Source organism: Oncorhynchus masou, chromosome 6 (genome assembly GCF_036934945.1).
Source record: "Oncorhynchus masou masou isolate Uvic2021 chromosome 6, UVic_Omas_1.1, whole genome shotgun sequence".
In the NCBI taxonomy this organism is placed as follows: Eukaryota; Metazoa; Chordata; class Actinopteri; order Salmoniformes; family Salmonidae; genus Oncorhynchus; species Oncorhynchus masou.
Window position 1 is genome coordinate 66810115 of NC_088217.1, and position 19822 is coordinate 66829936.

General features: G+C 46.2%; 1 protein-coding gene across 2 annotated transcripts in view; it reads left to right on the top strand.

Moving 5' to 3' along the window:
* Positions 1 to 19822, top strand: part of pard3ba (par-3 family cell polarity regulator beta a) — a 174945-nt gene that overhangs the window by 147097 nt on the left and 8026 nt on the right. For both annotated transcript variants that reach the window (XM_064969419.1, XM_064969420.1), the window contains 2 exons: positions 1256 to 1364; positions 17622 to 17698. In XM_064969419.1, coding sequence (XP_064825491.1) covers positions 1256 to 1364; positions 17622 to 17698 — 186 coding nt within the window. The remainder of the gene's footprint in view (positions 1 to 1255; positions 1365 to 17621; positions 17699 to 19822) is intronic.

The window sequence follows — 19822 nt, forward strand, 5'->3', positions numbered from 1 at the left end:
CAATCTCAAAACTTTTGGCCACGACTGTACAGGGTTGGGCAGCCCTGCACTTTGTAGTGCACTACTTTTAGGGCATAGGATGTCATTTTGCACGCATCCATGATCTCTCCTTTGAGGAAGAATGTCATGACTTGCTGCCCTGCAGTTTCAGCACAAGACCTAATGGTATTTATTTATTTCTGCAACACTGATATCTGGAGGGTCTCCGATGTGCCGGGGAGCATCATTATAATAATTTTTTCATTACAAGAGACGACATGCACGCTCAATCAAGATGGCAGCCCTAACGACGGATCGAGGACCGCATCAATGGGTTTTTGAAAATGGGTTCTTTCTCTCCTCTGAATGTCCCTGCTCAGCTGCTGTAGCTACTGGGGGGGGGTGAAAGGATTGCTAAAACATTTTTTTAAAACATCCTCACCTTAAACAGTGAAGTCCTCAATTTCAAGACAAACAGCAAACAGAACGAGGGTCTGTCTTCACGTGTTCCTTTCGGGCCGAGTCCTAATTTGGACCTTCTTGTACATTGCACATTTAAAGCAATGGAAGAATTAGGCGAGAAATACATTTGTGCCCAAATTTCAAGTTGGTACCACCTGAGTGGTGGTAGCTGCAGGGTATTGTGTTTGTGTGTTTGTCTATGTGTCCGTTTGATTGCGTGGCAGGTGAGGGACTGAAGCTCTGTTCCTCTGTGTGTCAGGCTGGGCTGGGTTGTGTAGAGAGAGGGAGAAAGAGAGAGAGAGAGAGACTCTGCATACAAATCGATGTCTGCCTCAGTCTGTCCCCATTGACTGGCGGTAGGATGATTTAGAACAACACATTCACATCCTCTTGTCAGCGCACCACCAGAGCACCAGCCAGGCCTGCTAATTAAGGCCATGGTCATTAAAGGAACTTTTAGCATGTATGCCTGTGCTGGTTCCCCTCTAATGAAGCTCTCACTCCTGCCCAAGAATCAATACCTGCCCGTGGGTCACATCATTAGTATGAGTGGGAGAGGTTGGGAGTCGAGTTAGTTTGTGCATTATGTGGGTGTGTATGCATCAATTAGTATGTTTGTGTGTGTGGGTTACCGAACTTGGTTCTTTCTCTCGCTCTTCCTCGCTGTCTCTCATCATATATTGGTCTGTGGTCTCTTTCCGTGTATAATACACAGTACATTTTACATACTGTATATGCTTCCTGTGTTATGGTTGATGTGTCAGCCTGTGATTTTAATGGAACTCTTTCTCTTTGATTTCTCTCTTTCTGTCAGTGAGCGTGTCCAGAAGCTCAGGAGAGAGCTCCAGCAGGCCCGTGCTGCGCCCGCTTACGAGGAGCTAGAGGTCATCCGCCGCAGAGCCCTCGACCACGACCCACCACGAGTGAGTGTGAGCGTGTGCTCGCGCATGTGTGCTCTCGGGCACATGATGCATCTGTGTGCATGCTTGAATGCATGAGTGCGTGCATGTGTACATGAATGTGTGTGTGTGTCCTCACTTGGAGACCTCGGGCTCGCCTCCCTCTGTGCCGACGCAGATCACAGCGACGAGATGAACCACCACAAGTGGTTTACATGCATCTTCTCAACAGAACATGGAGATTAATCCATACTTCAAGTCCCTGTCCACTGCCGAGAGACACCAAGTGTCTTTCTCTGGCTGATTTTCAAATGGCACCCTATTCCCTATAAAGTGCACTACTTTTGACCAGAGCCTGAGCTAGGGTGCCATTTGGGACAAGCACACTCTGGCTCTGAGAGAATGGAGATCCTAAACAGACTGTATACTGAGTGTACAAAACGTCTCTTTCCATGACATAGACTGACCTGGTGCATCCAGGTGAATGCTGGATTTTGAGGCCCACAAGGCTCAAAAGACTCGCCTGAAGGTAACCCGGTGCCAGTTTAAAAAAATAAAATGGATGGAAGTATACACTGAGTATACAAAACATTAAGAACGCCTGCTCTTTTCATTAGACTGACCAGGTGAATCCAGGTGAAAGCTATGATCCCTTATTGATGTCAACTGTTAAATCCTCTTCAATCAGTGTAGGTGAAGGGGAGGTTGGCGTGTGGCTAGTATGTGTTAAAGACAGGTTTAAGCCTCGAGACAATTGAGACATGGATTGTGTATGTGTGCCATTCAGAGGGTGAATGGGCAAGACAAAAGATTTCAGTGCCTTTGAACAGGGTATAGTAGTAGGTGCCAGGCACACCGGTTTGATTGTGTGAAGAACAGCAACGCTGCTGGGTTTTTATACCCTCAACCGTTTTTCCTGTGTATCAAGAATGGTCCAGTTTTTATACCCTCAACCGTTTCTCCTGTGTATCAAGAATGGTCCACTACCCAAAGGACATCCAGCCAACTTGACACAAATGTGGGAAGTATTGGAGTCAACATGGACCAGCATCCCTGTGGAACAATTGACACTTTGTAGAGTCCATGCTCTGATGAATTAAGGCTTTTTCTGAGTGCAAAAGGGGGTTCAACTCAATATTAGGAAGGTGTTCCTAATGTTTTGCACACTCAGTGTGTATCATAATATGGATAATTCCATAGGATATCACCAGGCAGTATATGGGGATGTGATGGTGTTCTTATTAATTTCGCTTTGTGCGTATGGTAACTAAGGATGATTTTGCAACAGGCAATTGTAATAAAGCTGTGTGTGTGTGGGCGTTTATGTGTGTGTGTGGGCGTTTATGTGTGTGTGCAGGCGGTGGTGTGGAGCCGAGTCACAGACGATCCATGTTGTCTTAAAGCCTGGCCGGGTTTATTTGGAGCTCTCTCTCGTTAGCATGAAGTATTCTACAGCGGCAGCACCCTCTTTCTCGCTCCATTTCTCTCTCTTTTTAAGTAAATAAACATTAAGGTGGTGACATTTTCATATGATCTTTTTTAGCACTACTGCTCAACCTAAACAAACATTCTCTCTCACACTCACACATTCACTCTCACTCTCTCTCACACTCTCTCTCTCTCTCTCACTCTCACACTCTCTCTCACACTCTCTCTCACACTCTCTCTCACACTCTCTCTCACACTCTCTCTCACACTCTCTCTCACACTCTCTCTCACACTCTCTCACACTCTCTCTCTCACACTCTCTCTCACACTCTCTCTCACACTCTCTCTCACACTCTCTCTCTCACACTCTCTCTCACACTCTCTCACACTCTCTCTCTCACACTCACTCTCACACTCACTCTCTCACACTCTCTCTCACACTCTCTCTCACACTCTCTCTCACACTCTCTCTCACACTCTCTCACACTCTCTCTCTCACACTCACTCTCACTCTCACTCTCTCACACTCTCACACTCTCTCTCACACTCTCTCTCACACTCTCTCTCTCACACTCTCTCTCACACTCTCTCTCTCACACTCTCTCTCACACTCTCACTCTCTCACACACTCTCACACTCACTCTCTCACACTCTCTCTCTCACACTCTCTCACACTCTCTCTCACACTCTCTCTCACTCTCTCTCTCACACTCTCTCACACTCTCTCTCACACTCTCTCACACTCTCTCTCACACTCTCTCTCACACTCTCTCTCACACTCTCTCTCACACTCTCTCTCACACTCTCTCTCACACTCTCTCACACTCTCTCTCACACTCTCTCTCACACTCTCTCTCTCTCTCACACTCTCTCTCTCACACACTCTCTCTCTCACACTCTTTCTCTCACACTCTCTCTCACACTCTTTCTCTCTCTCTCTCACACTCTCTCTCACACACTCTCACACTCTCACTCTCACACTCTCTCACACTCTCTCTCACACTCTCTCTCACACTCACTCTCTCACACTCTCTCTCACACACTCTCACACTCTCACTCTCACACTCTCTCACACTCTCTCTCACACTCTCTCTCACACTCTCTCTCTCACTCTCTCTCTCACTCTCTCTCTCACACTCTCTCTCACACTCTCTCTCACACTCTCTCTCACACTCTCTCTCACACTCTCTCTCACACTCTCTCTCACACTCTCTCTCACACTCTCTCTCACACTCTCTCTCACACTCTCTCACACTCTCTCTCACACTCTCTCTCACACTTTCTCTCTCACACTCTCTCTCTCACACTTTCTCTCTCACACTTTCTCTCACACACTTTCTCTCACACTCTCTCTCACACTCTTTCTCTCACACTCTTTCTCTCACACTCTTTCTCTCACACTCTTTCTCTCACACTCTTTCTCTCACACTCTTTCTCTCTCTCTCTCTCACTCTCTCTCTCACTCTCTCACACTCTCTCACTTACTTCTGGTTGCATGTGGGGAACCGTCTTCTAACGTTGCCCAAGCACTGAGACCATTAAAGCATCCTTCTGATCCCCGGTTCTGTTTTGATCCATCGAAGAGCGTTATTCACACGCTGAAACAGCCTAACGATGCCTCTTGGAATCGGTTGTTGTGTGTTCCGTCGAATGCCCTTATTCAAACGTGTAGACAATTAGGAAGCAGTGATTGGGGAAGCAACTCGCCATCTGATTGTTAGTTGCAGTAGAAACAAATGCAGCGTCAACAGCACAGCTGTAGGTGCTTCCCCTGAGGCAGCTGCTTATGGAAAATGATAATTTGAACAGAGACTGATGAAATCAAAGGCTGCGACAGAAAGCATATGATAAACCTATAAACTGTATAGCCCATGTAGAATGTGTGAGGTAAACCTTGAGAACAAAACTAATGGAAAGAGACAGCAGACCAAAAGTTACAACATATACAGAGAGAGAGAGAGTAAATCAAATGTTTCAACGTTTCATTCACTCTGGCAATTGTTGCGCCCATGTCTCCCTGCGTGTAGCCTATTTTGTGCCCTCCTTTCAGCTGTCTTTCTTTGCTCTTTTCAGCAGCCTGGTCTGGTCGCCTTGAATGTTTTCAAAGATTTAATGACACTTGAGTATTGCGCTGCTCATACAAGGTCACACAAGGCCCGTTCTTCCTTTATGTAGCTCGTGCCGCCTTGGGAAACATTGCTTCATTGAAAAGATTATATGTAGCATTTCTCCATCTTTTAAAAAATATATTATTTTTCTACGTTTTCAGTTTCACAGACAGACAATAACCGCAAACATAAAATACAATAAGAGTAGTTTTTATGTGTCCTTTCTATTTAATTATCTGTCACTGGGAGTACACTATCCTGCTTCGTAACCTGCATACCTGATTCGTTTACTCCTCAATAACACGTATTTGGAACATTAAATACAGTAAGGGAATTTAACCAACACGATATTAGATAGCCCCCCCCCCTCTCCATCCCCTGTTAAAACATCTCAAATTAATACAATTAAACCATTTTATGCTTCATTCAAAGCCTTTATCCACACATTAAATACTTTTTTTCTCATCAAGGTGTGTGTGTGTGTGTGTGTGTGTGTGTGTGTGTGTGTGTGTGTGTGTGTGTGTGTGTGTCTGATCCTTTTCTCATCTTTTCTTGCCTGTGAGTCCTGCATACTCTCTCTCTCGTGTGTTCCCTCTCTCCTTTTCATCCCATGTTCCCCTTCGTCTCTACCTTTTTGTCTTGACCATGTCAGTCTCAGTACACACCCACATATACCATCTGTCCAAGTACAGGGGCTGCGTCCCAAATAACACCCGATTTATCAAAATAGCTCACTACTTTTGACCAGGGCCCTATGGGGAAAGAGGATACCTAGTCAGTTGTAAAACTAAATGCATCCAATCTAAATGTGGCTTTCCCATTTAACCCAACCCCTCTGAATCTTAGATGTGCGGGGGACAGCCTTAATCGAATTTCACACCATCAGTGCCGGGGGAGCACTTGTTTTTAGGGGTGAACTGCCTTGCTCAAGGGTAGTGCACTATATAGGGAATACTGTGCCATTTGGGACAGGGCTCTATAGCTTTTTATCCTTTCGAGACATGATAATGATAGTGTATACGATGTCATGTGTACAGACTGGCCAGTTTCTGGTATTTTTAGATGTGGCTGTCCATTCGGCTGCCACAGTATCTGGCAGTAATGTCCCCTACGCGGTAAGCCACATGCAACTGGCAGCCATTTTGGAGTTCCGCTCTACCACAAGCACGTGGCATAGGCAAGGAAAGGGTGCGTCCAAAATGACCCTGGTTAAAAGGAGTGCACTATTTGAGGAATAGGGGACTATGTCAGAGGCAGCCATACTTGGTATAATCCAGACATCTTTGGTATTCGGTAATTGTCTAACTGAAAAACACCCAGCTAAATGAAAAAGAATTAAGTGTTTTACAAGTCCTTTTCTGAAACCTCCATGTACCAAAGCTTGCGATTTACAGTGGAAAATGCCCTTGACCATGGAGGATGGATAGAAGACACATTGGATTTGTCCCAAATGGCACCTTATTCCCTACACAGAGCACTACTTTTCACCAGAGACCTACTGTATGGGCCATGGTCAAAAGCATAGAATCATATAGGGAATAAGGGGCCATTTGGGATGTAACAATAATTGAAGTAATGAAAGGAGGGGAAATGAAGGATTGAGGAAGTGAACTGGCTACAAGAGATGCTAACTCGGATATCAGGGCCGATTTCGTGCAGGAGGAATATAATATTATCAACACCTTATCTCCAACTCATTACCCTGGGAATCACACACACACCACAGAGGCAGTGTGTGTGTGTGGCACATTAATGAACACAAATCACAGACGAGCACACACTCTTATCAAACATACACCTACTCTATCACACACATACACACACTACCCACACTCCACCATCCCACACATTAACACACTCCGCAAAAGATGTGACCCGTCAGCTCCGAAGCAGTCCACACCCCCAATGTTGTCAGGCGGACATCAATCACGCTGATGATGTTTTAATGTCAACTCCTGGGGGCAGATGATGCGAGCTGTGGCGGGGCGCGGCGTTCGCTTCATAAACACCCTCCACATCATTAAGTAAGCAAAAACCACCGCCGTCACAGTGATGGATGGCTAGCGTGCCTCTCGTCTGGTGGTGATGGTCTACTCTACCCCCCAGGAGCACTGTGGGATGCCCAGGGGGCAGGAGGACCCCCTAGTGCCGCACAGGTGCCCAGGCATAACCATAATTGTGTGGTGGGTGTGTAGAGCCTAGTATTTTTATCAGGATATTCCCTTTAGATGAGGGGTGGGCGGTGCAACTGAGGGCCACGGTAACCGCGGGCTTTTGTTCAGGCACTAACAACTCAAACAATGACTTGATCATGTGCCCGTTCAATTTAGACCTCAATAAAGTTTGAATATAAATGTTATTCGAGCTGGAACAAAAGCCCGTACAGCACACACTACGGCCCTCCAGGACCGGAGATACCGGCCCCTACTGCAGTCTAGATGATCCCTGCGAGCAGTAGTCGGACCATTATCTTCTTCTTAATCTACCATATCAAAGCCTCATAGGAGGGAGCTAATGCTGTACTACAGAGAAGTGACCTGTGTTTAGATCAGCGACTGATCTACCACTGACCAGAGATCAGTCTTGTTTTGGGCCCGACAGCCCAGCAGCACCAACACAAAGGGATAATGGATGAGCTGGTGTGCTACCTCCTGCTGTGTGTTTGCTTACTGTTGGGGGCTGCTGACATACTGTAGCACAGTGGGTAGCCCTACTGCAGAATTATGTTGTGGACTGGAGGAGAGTGAGAGAGAGGGGGAGGAGAGTGGGAGGGAGGAGGGGGGTAGAGAGAGGGGTTGAATGATGGGAAGCAGGGAGGGGGAGATTAAAAGAGAATGCTTTGTGGAGAGACTGGTGAAGAACAGGAAGGTGTAGCAAGAGAGGGGGAAAAGGGAGGCTTATCACCAGAGAGAGTAGAAGTGAGAAAGGGGAGGTTTATCAACAGAGGGTAGAAGTGAGAAAAGGGGAGGTTCATTAAGAGGGGAGAGAGGGTAGAAGAGCCATTCAATGTCCTTTCAGCAAGCCATGACACCCACCACCTCAGAATGTTTTTGAATTTTTTTCTGTAGTTAGAAACAGGTAAGATTAGCATTCCTGAAACATTTTGTTGAAATCTTTTTTTGATCTAAGCGAAATTAGCCTAATTGATTGCACTACAATTGGCCTTTTTTTAAATTATAGGATTCAGATAATATTCAATAAATAAGCCCAACATCCGATTTGGACCTAACTTTCAGGAATGTTAATCGTGTCTGTTCTGAAATCGTTTCTGAAGTTAGTAACAATCTGAGATGATGGTTTTCGAAATCCTCTTTCTCTTGCTATTTGAGGTGGAAGGACCCAGAAGTGAGAAAATTGAGGTTTATCAAGAGAGGGAGAGTGTAGAAATAAGGATAAATATTTCCCCAAAAATCGACAGTTTCAGTACCGGAAATAATTCATATTTATCCTGAGAGTCCCTGCACAACTCGGAAGTGCCCATATAAAGCGTTTACAGTCAGGATATGGCTCATTCGCGAGGCTTCTCCCAAAATAAGAGTGACTCTCAGGACGCACAGAGCGCACCCCGAGTAGGCTATAGCTTTGTCGAATCGTACAAACTTTGTAACGGCAATCAAACAAAAGTAAAATGACCAACGTTGCTAAACTTGCAAGATCACGTCATTCAACAAATGGGAGAATATCTCTGATACTTGGCAAAATTGAGTTGACGATTATACAGATGGCAGATCAGCTCATGAATAATGGGATGTTGAAGAGTGGAAATAGTTTAAATATCAAGATATGTTAACGGGGACACAACTCTGTTTAAGAAAATATCCATATCTACTCTCATACTGTTGATCACACATTCTCTAGCGATGCTCTCATAACGGGCTGCAAGTACGAGACAGCGCAGAGAAGCTGGGGGAAATTTTAGAGCAGTATTGTGACATGCATAGGAAAGAGATGTACAGATTTAAAATGAGGAATTTTTCATGCCAGACAGGAGTCAGGATTTGGGGTTTCAGTGGGATTGGGACTGGATAGGAAAATAGCCGAGGCTCTATATAAGGTTACTCCGTGAGTTGAGAGTAAAATAATATACTTGATTTGGGCAACATTATTGTATGCTAAATGTTTCTGCTCAGTGATAGATGAGCAAATGAATAATTACTGGACAACTTCCACCTGTCCAGTAATGGATCAACTAACCAAATGTACAGACGGAGACACAGCTAACAAAATCACATTGATTGGGTGGCTAGGTGAATATTTTATCATAAAAATGTCATTATTTATGACAATACATAACTTTGTTTGGACCAGTACCATACTTCGACGACAGAGTTTTTAGTGATGGGTCGTTCATGATCCGAATCGCGTTGGTGAAAGAGCCATTAATTTGGCTCCCTGATTTTGCATAGGGTTACTATTGCTTTTTCAGCTTCAAACAATGTTTTTCTGCAGATGAGTTACAAAATAATTCTCTAAAGAAAGTTTTTTTTTTCAAGTGTCTGTCCTATATCTGAGAGATATAAGAAAGATCAGGAAGCTGTTTGTCTTTTTTTTTAACACATTTAACCCCCTTTTTTTGGAACTAAACTACTTACATACTGAGTATACTAAACATTAGCAGCACCTCCCTCATATTGATTTTTGCACTCAGAACAGCCTAAAATCGTTGGAGCATGGCCTCTCCAAGGTGTCAAAACCGTTCCACACGGATGCTGGCCCATGTTGACTCCACTGTTGTCTAGTTGGCTGGATGTCCTTTGAGTGGTGGACAGCTTGATACACACGGGAAACTGTTGAGCGTGAAAAACCCAGCAGAGTTGCAGTTCTTGACACAAACCAGAGCGCCTGGCACATACTACCCTACCTCGTACAAAGGCACTTAAATGTCTTGCCCATTCGCCCTCTGAACGGCACACATACACAATCCATGTCTCAGTTGTCTCAAGGTTTAAAATCTATAACCGGTCTCCTCCCCTTCATCTACACTGATTTAAAGTGGATTTAACAGTTGACATCAATAATGGATCATAGTTTTCTCCTGGATTCACCTGGTCAGTCTAATGAAAAGAGCAGGCGTTCTTAATGTTTTGTATACTCAGTGTATACTTCCATCCATTTTATTTTTTTAAACTGGTACCGGGTTACCTTCAGGCGAGTCTTTTGAGGCTTGTGGGCCTTTTGAGGCTTGTGGGCGTCCTAGTTGCAAACTCTGCCCATCTGGCTCTCGAGGCAGGCTAAAGCAAATGCTCCAATTATTTCAAGTATTTCAACCTCGGTCTGCTCTCTCCTTTCTCTCGTTCTCTCCCTTCTAAGCTCTTCTCCTGTCAGCATGTCTATTGGACACTTTGGTATAACTGATCATAGTCTCCCTCCCTTTCCTAACTATGCCAGTCGCTCAGTTATTCCTGGAGTATTATACAAAAACTTCTAACAGACCCATATAATTACATAAGCTTCAGTATAATTGAGAAGTTCGGCCTAGCCCAAATCAAAAGTGGGGACAAACACTAGCCTTTAATCCCTGTAGCTATAGGCTGTAACTGCAGCCGGTCGGGACAGTGGCCCTCGCTTCGGGGGGGGGGCTTGGCTTGTTTCAGCCACACCTGTTGCTGACAGCTGTATAACATCGAGCACATAGCCATGCAATCCCTGTAGACAAACATTGGCAGTAGAATGGCCTTACTGAAAAGCTCAGTGACTTTCAAATGCGGCACTCTCATCAGATGCCACCTTTTAAATAAGTCAGTCAATTGTCACATTTCTGCCCTGCTTGAGCTGCCCTGGTCAACTGTTAGTGCTTTTATTGTGAAGTGGAGCAACAACGGCTCAGCCGCAAAGTGGTAGGCCACACAAGCACACTGAATGGGACCGACGAGTGCGCGTAAAAATCGTCTGTCCTCGGTTGCAACATGGCTGAGTTCCAAAATGCCTCTGGAAGTAACGTCAGCACAAGAACTGTTTTGTCAGGAGCTTCATGAAATGGGTTTCAATGTCCGAGCAGCCGCACACAAGCCTAAGATCACCATGAGTTATGCCAAGCGTCGGCTGGAGTGGTGTAAAACTTGCTGCCAATGGACTCTGGAGCAGTGGAGCATGTTCTCTGCAGTGATGAATCCCGCTTCACCTTCTGGCAGTCCGACGGACCAATCTGGGTTTGGCTGATGCCAGGAGAACGCTACCTGCCCCAAAGCATAGTGCCAACTGTAAAGTTTGGTGGAGGAGGAATAATGGTCTGGGGCTGTTTTTCATGGTTGGAGCTAGGCCCCTTTGTTCCAGTGAAGGGAAATCTTAACGCTACAGCATACAATGGAATTCTAGACGATTCTGTGTTTCCAACTTTGTGGCAACAGTTTTGGGAAAGCTCTTTCCTTTTCAGCATGGCAATTCCCCCATGCATATACATAAATGGTTTGTCGAGATCGGTGTGGAAGAACTTGGCTGGCCTGCACAGAGCCCTGACCTCAATCCCATTGAACACCTTTGGGATGAACAGAAACGCCGACTGCAAGCCAGGCCTAATCGCGCGACATCAGTGCCCGACATCACTAATGCTCTTGTGGCTGAATGGAAGCAAATCTAGTGGAAAGCCTTCCCAGAGAGTGGGGGCTGTTATGATGATTTTAGAATGAGATGTTCAACGAGCAGGTGTCCACATACATTTGACCATGTAGTGTATTTTAATTGAACTGGAGACCAATGGGTCTGGCCAAAGAGAGACTGGGAACCGGCACCCCAGTCGAACAACATTAGAGATTGAAGTTAGACCTATGCACAGATCTCGGATCAGCGTTCTTCCCTCACATCCCAAGCCATAACCATGAGAGGGTATAATGACAAATTGAACTTAGATCAGCATCTAGAGACAATGTCATCTTCAACCCTCAATCTGTGTCATCAGTGGCTTCTTTATTGTGTTTTGTTTCTAAGTGTTGTCGGTGGTTTAGCTTGCTTACCTCACGTTGGCTTTGGAATGGCTTTTGATATTTCCTTTTTTCTCCTGTCCGCTCTGAGGTTTCTTTGATGAATGTGTTTGATGACACCCTACATGTAATGTGCAACACACACACATTTGTTATGTGTCGCATCAGTTCTCTCAAGAGTTTTCCTCCACACTTTTCAAAGTCACAATGAGTCATTCCGAACACGGAACCCCCCCCCCCCCCACTCCTCTCCGTCCTCGTTCCCCCGCGCCTCCTCCTCGTCCCCAGACACAAAGCGCTTCACTTCTCTTCTTCTCTTTGTTTTATGTCGGTTCATTCTGAATTCCGTAAGCGCCGTCCCGACTAGGTTATCTCCGATGAAGGCTACCGGGACTGATTTGGGCCTCTTTATCCCCGAGGCGTCGTCTTTGACCTACAGGAGAGTGTGTGTGATCTGTTTGCAGTTTAAACTGCAATCAAACACCATCCCCGATTCCCCGCACTCTCTCATTCACCTGGGGTTGGGACACATCACCTCATCACCTTTCCCTCAGTTTTATTTTTCATGGGAGGTGTGTGTGTGTGTGTGTGTGTGTTAAGATCATCATAATTTCCCATCTTTAATGTTGGTCGGCTCCCTGGGGGTGCATGCTGCTATGATTTGACAGAATACTCATGACAGAATTGCTCATAGAACTGGAACCACTCTATGTGAGTCTAGACTATGGGGGACATTTTCCTCTCACAAACACACGCGCCGTGAGCAAAACGCACCGTAACATTTTAAATAGACGATACTTCAGCTCACCTGGAGCCAGAGAGGTGGAAAATACCCCTTTCCTCACCACCTCCACCAAAATCATTGGTCGGACCCTTTGTGGATTTTCCTCACACCCCTACCTTTGGAATCAAAGTTGTAACCCTGAACATGAGGAGAACACCACTCAAACCCACAGTTGCCAATACTTCCTCCTAGAGATCTACCTCCTGCAGGCTTTTGCTCCAACCCTAATCGAGCACACCTGATTCTACTAATCAGTTGCTCACCAGGAACTTTTGAGGACCGGTATAACAAACCAGCTGTGTTACAACAGGATTTACCTAGAACTCTGCATCCACATAGCTCTCCAGGGAAGGGCTTCTTCGGCTACCCCAGCCGTCGAAAAGTCAATCAGAGGCCGAGAGGACAGCGCACCCCGCAAAGGCTACAATCAAGTTGATATGAACCTCACACTACCCCAGCACCCACCATCCCACCCCAATTTTCCAAAACAATTCAATATAATTACAGGCAGATTGTGCCATGTACTTGCACTGATCGTGCTGGCGCTCCGTTCCACTCTGTTTGGAAGTAACCTTACATGGCTGTAAGGGGAGGCATGACTGGGCCCCAAATGAGCCAGTCTTACCATCTGCTGCTAACTGCTAACAAGCTCTGGGAGTGTTTAGGGGGCATTGGGCGGCACGGGCCTGCATGACTGTAGCAGTGAAGCATCAAACAGACCAATACCACACGTACTGTAGGGCCGGATTGGCCAACCATGGGGGATAAGATCCGCAGAGTGAGAGTTGATTAGAGGCTGACTGAGTTCGGTTTGTTCGTTTTACAAAACACCATGAGACACAGTTTGAGTTAGTAGCGAGACACAGTTTGTGACTTCAGTCCCCCTGAAAGCCCCCACCCTCCTGCCACAGCTGAAACTATTCCCTCAGTGCTAGTTTGTTTCCCGAGCGGAAATCAATGGAATCTCATTACGGAAAATTATGAGGAATGGCAGATATTGGATGGATCTCACTGCCGCTGCTTCATGCCAGCCGACTGCAGGCGGGCGCGTCCGGTGCCAGCGGGAGGGGGTTCAGGGGATTCGGCGGAGGGGGGTGGCATGTGCCAGGCGCCAGGCTGTGATTTCTCGCTGAGAGATGCGGCTAATTAGCATCAGAGATGGATGGATGGCAGACAACACAAGCAATTACTCTTTTCAAAAAGAGAGGGAGCGAGAAAGAGAGGCTCAGAAGATGATTTTTTCCCCTCTCGTACCTCCGTTTTACCATGAAAGCATTGCTCGTATTTTATGTCAAGACATTCAGGCCCTCGTTTGAGGCTTATTGTACGCACGTGACTATAAATTGCGAGGAGAGCAAAGTGCTCCGGGAAATTCATTTCCTGTATATGCACCGTATTTTTGATGAATGCGACAGCTGGCTTTAGCTACTTGATTGGTGTGTTTTTTGTGGCACTCCAGACACTTAGATTTCTGGTGAAAACGAGCAAGAAAGGGTGATTTTTCGAGCTTGAAAATCAACTTGTCCTTTACTCCAAAGCCCCTGTTCTTGCTGTGTGGTTCTCCATTGACTATGACGTTTTGTGTTTTACTGTAGTCAAGTCAAATCCGAAAAGTTTCATACGACAACAGGGTCCTCCATGGTGGGAAGAGTGGGCTGCCACATGGCACTGTTAACGTTCCCAGTGCAGGATGGGAAATCCCAGCCTCTCACAATGCCCCATGGGCTTGTGGCCTGGCCTCAGCTGCTTAGTGTGTCCAGAGAAAGTCTGGTCCTCTGTAAGCTACCCTGCCTGTAGAACACATTAACACTGGCTCTGCGATCCACAGCAACACACACACACACACACACACACACACACACACACACACACACACACACACTTACACGACATCATCAGGCTCATAACCAAAATGTCTGTGAATTGTAATAGGAAACAAAATGTTATATGATCTTCACTGTCCAATAGTTGTTGGAGAGACCGGCGTGAATATAATTTGTCTGCTCGTATGTGGTTAATTCAAATTCACTGACTCTAGATTTATACTCTACCCTGTTGCCATGGTGAGCAGTTATGCCCCGGTTTGTGCGCGTGTGTGTGTGTGTGGGGGGTGGAGGTTGAGGGGTCAGAAAGACTCTAGGAAGTGTTAACCAGCCCAGAGGAGTCCAGGCCTTTGGGCGCACACACACACACACACACACACACACTTATCAACTGTTCACTACTCATAGAGACTGTCCCGCTCAGTAGCTAAAACATGATCAAAATGATCATGTTATATTCTCGTTTGATAGTCCACTAGTTGTCCACTGGCCAATGATCAAATTCACTCTTCCAACTCTGTTACTAAAATGTTTGGAGTGAATTTCGTCTCTCTAAGCAGACATTCTCTCTGTCCTCTCACTTTTTTCTCCCCTCTCTCTCTCGTTGTCTTTCTTTCTCTCCCTCCATCTTTCCTTCTCTGCCTCTCTCTCTTTCTCTCCCTTCCCACTCCCTCCCCTTTCTCTGCCCCTCTCTACCCCCGCTTTCTCGCTCTCTCTCCCGCTCTTTCCCTCTTCTTATCTCTTTCTTTCCTTCTCTCTCTCCCTCTTATCCCCCCTCTCTCCCTCTTCCCCAGAGACACATATGACCAGACTTAACGTGCAACCGAGCGGCTCTAACCTGAGCTCTGGCCCCCGGCTTACCGCTCTCCCTGGCTTTGTCCCAAATAGCGCCTTATTCCCGGTAGTGCATTACTTTTGACCTGGGCCCATAAGACCAGCTCATAGGGCACTGGAGTGCACTGTGTAAGGAATAGGATGCCATTTGGAACATGGCCGACGAGACAAATGGCACACAGCGACTACAGCCATTACCCCGCACCTCTTTGCATAATGCCTTTAACCTTCACACAAAGATGGAGCGGCTCAATACTCAATACCCAAATGGCCTACTCCTCGGCATAATGTGGTTTATGCTCATGGTTTATGTCTAGCTCGAGACATGGAGGCTTTCTACATACATTTTCAGAGGAGAGGAGGCTACGGGTGTGGCGGTATGGTGAGGAAAGCCTTATCATAGCTAGTTACAGTTGCAGCCAAATACAGTATATTGGCACCCTTGCACTTTAAAAAATAATTCCCCATTTCTTCTTAAATAAGTTGGAGAAAAAGGATCGGTCTCCACACCTTATTGGATTTTCAACATTGGCGAAGCAATTACATTTTAGTACATTTTTGTATACGATTATAATTACAATTATTGGCACCCCAGAGCTACCAAAAAAACAAAAAAAAGCATTCAAATTGAAGAACACCCTCCCGACAATCAAACATTGGGGAGGTTCAATAATGTTGTGGCATTGCGTTGCTGTCTGTGGTTCTGGAAGCCTTAAACGTGTGCAAGACATCATGAAATCAGCCAATTATTAAGGTTTTTTGGAGTGCAATGTTCAACCTAGTGTCCAAAAACGGTGTCTCTGTTGAAGTGTGTGCACACGCACCCCTCAGCCCAGCCCTGTGGATAAATTGATAATATACCGTACCAGGCAAAAGTTTGGACACACCAACTCATTCCAGGGTTTGTCTTTATTTGTACTATTTTTTACATTGTAGAATAATAGTAAAGACATCAGAATTATGAAATAACACATATGGAATCATGTTGTAACCAAAAAAGTGTTAAACAAATCTAAATATATTTTATATTTGAGATTCTTCCAAGTAGCTACCCTTTGACTTGATGACAGCTTTGCACACTCTTGCCATGCTCTCAACCAGGTCCTCCTTGTTGTCCTGGCACCACACGGCCAGGTCTCTGACCACCTCCCTATAAGCTGTCTCGTCGGTGATCAGGCCTACCACTGTTGTATCGTCGGCAAACTTAATGAGGGTGTGAGTCGTGCCTGGCTGTGCAGCCATGAGTGAACAGGGAGTACAGGAGGGGACTGAGCACGCACCCTTGAGGGGCCCTCGTGTTGAGGATCAGCGTGGCAGATGTGTTGTTACCTACCCTTACCTCCTGGGGGCGGCCCATCAGGAAGTCCAGGATTCAGTTGCAGAGGGAGGTGTTTAGTCCCAGGGTCCTTAGCTCAGTGGTGTTGAATGCTGAGCTGTAGTCAATGAACAGCATTCTCACATAGGTGTTCCTTTTGTCCAGGTTGGAAAGTGTGGAGTGCAATAGAGATTGCATCATCTGTGGATCTGTTGGGGCGGTGTGCAAATTGGAGTGGGTCTAGGGTTTCTGGGATAATGGTGTTGATGTGAGCCATGACCAACCTTTCAAAGCACTTCATGGCTACAGATGTGAGTGCTACGGGTCGGTAGTCTTTTAGGCTGGTTACCTTGGTGTTCTTGGGCGCAGGGACTATGGTGGTCTGCTTGAAACATGTAGGTATTACAGACTCGGTCAGGGACAGGTTGAAAGTGTCAGTGAAGACACTTGCCAGTTGGTCCGAGCATGCTCGGAGTGCACGTCCTGGCAATCCGTCTGGCCCTGCGACTTTGTGAATGTTGACCTGTTTGAAAAGGTCTTTCTCACATGCTTCGTAAACAACAGGTGTAAACTAACAGTGAAATGCTTACTTACGGGTCCTTTTTCAACAGTGCAGAGTTAAAGATTAAAAAAAATATAGATATTAATTATAGTGACACGGAATAAATACACATGGAATGTGAGGAGTGGGATGTGGAGGTGAAGAGCTCTCTTCAGGGGATTGCATGTTTTTGTTGTTGTCGACCACCCCTAACACTGCGAGTAAAATGGTCACTCTGTAGAGCCCTCCCCTACCATTAAGCCATTCTGAGGCTTAACAAGTGGTGGTGGTGGTTGACAGACGTATTTGTAATAACATTATTTGTCCTGTCTCACCTGACTGTAGACTACAGCTACAACTAACCAATATTAACTCTTACCCGTATAACTAACGCTAACCCTTATATGAACCCTAACACTAAGCCATCCGCAGGCTTAGCCAGTGACGTTGGGGGGGGTTAGACAGAGATCGACAGACAGGTGTGTAATAGTAATAATAACATGAACCATTATGTGCCTCTCTCCTCTACAGATGGCTGTGAGAGGACCTGATACCGGTCCGGCACCCCGCTATGAGGACGTGGAGCGACAGTACGCAGCCCACGCCAGGTTAGTCTGCGTTTGCCTTTCGGGGTTGGGCTTATTTTCGAATTGAAGGCAGTTTATTTCAGAAAACACATTTTGAATTACGATTCAATAATTAGAAAAAAAGGGCATTTCTTATTTTCAATGACTTTACAATAAATTGACAAATTAAAGCTATTTTATTTTTAAAGTTTTTACATTTCAGAATTTTTATTTCAAACCACTTCCTGAATTGAATGGCCTTCTATTTTGAATTGAGCCCAACCCTGGCGTGTGTGTGTGTGTTCATGCAAATCTGTCTCTCTTATCTGTTTTAGGCCACCATCAACGCGCGCACACACACACACGCACACACACACAGCAGCGCGAGTAATCCTCTTTAGAGCTTATAATTAAATCTGGAGTGTTTGCCTTGGGAGCGCCTCCTCATCCCGAGAGTAGCCCTGATCAGCTCCTGGGAGACAGAAAGGATAGACGGTGGATGGATCCTTTCTCTGCGCCACAGAGGTCCACCTAGATTATGCATGAGCATGATGCGGTTCTGTGCAGCTCAGTTTAGTAGAGCACGGCCCAATGCCAAAGTCGTGGGTTCGATTACGGCTGGGACCACCCATACGGAAATGTACGCACGCTCTACTACTGTAAGTGGTTTAGATACAGAGTCTGCTAAAATGGTATACATTATATTATATAACAATTACCATGTTACTCTATCCGTCTGACTCAACATCCTCATCCTGACTCAACATCCTCATCCTGACTCAACATCCTCATCCTGACTCAACATCCTCATCCTGACTCAACATCCTCATCCTGACTCAACATCCTCATCCTGACTCAACATCCTCATCCTGACTCAACATCCTCATCCTGACTCAACATCCTCATCCTGACTCAACATCCTCATCCTGACTCAACATCCTCATCCTGACTCAACATCCTCATCCTGACTCAACATCCTCATCCTGACTCAACATCCTCATCCTGACTCAACATCCTCATCCTGACTCAACATCCTCATCCTGACTCAACATCCTCATCCTGACTCAACATCCTCAAATGTCACTTGCACCTTCTGTACATAAACACAAACACTCACACGCTCTTTCCCCTTTACCCCCCCCCACACACACACACACTCTGCTGTGTTAAAGTCCCCCAGCGCTAACCAGGAGAACACACCCCATAGATGGATACAGTGTGGCGGGCCTGGGAGACAACCAGAGCACACAGTGGAGCGGTGCGGAGAGAGCAATCATTTCACGGGTTATTGCTCCGGCTGATATGAGGGGCACCAAGGAGAAGGGAGTGGAGCCACACGGACTGAGATGCACTGTGACTAAACGGAGCATAGACTGACAGGAGCAGTGTGACTGATTGGGTCTGGAAAACTATGTCTGTTCTCGGCTGTGAGCTCATGCCAACACATGTCTGACTAACTCATGGTTACTCGCACTCGGCCCGGCGTCGAATCGCACGAGGTGAAATGAACTGTGGAGAGAAATATCCGAGCTGTCGCTTAGCCCTCTCTTCTGATTTTCAGTGAGAGATGTCAACCCCATAAGCCTCTGTTCAAGTCTCAGTGTGAGACTCCAGTGCACAGAGTTGACAGGGCATTAAACCGCTGGTGGGGAGCAGCACGTTTTCAGCACCGGAACAAAGAGAGGACGAAACACAAGCCCTGTACCCCAGAAACACCACATCTCCCCGAAGCGTCAATACCAAGACGGGGGGAGGGGGGGGGCTACATTTATTCCAGGAATTTGACAAAACAAAGAGAGAGATTGGGGGAATATATTTCTGGATTTTGGAGGGGGGACAAATATAGAAAGAGGAAGAACGATATGGAGTGAGAAATAGAGAGGGAAGTGAAATGTGTTTTTCAAACCGAGCTGAACTTTGCGGCGAGATACCCCCCGACCCCCCCCCGGGGCCCAGCTCATTGAAAGCCATTTCCTCTCAAATGAGTGTGTCTCTGCTGTGCGGCTGTGTTGCATTAGCATACATTTTGCCTGTCTTTTGTGAGGATGGAGCCAACACTGGCTGCGGAAGGGGCTGGGGCTGCAATGTCTGGAAGTCCAGTGCCTTAGGGGGGAATGGTAGTACCCCACTATTCTCCCTGCCCCTGCTCCTGTAGCGGGGATCAGC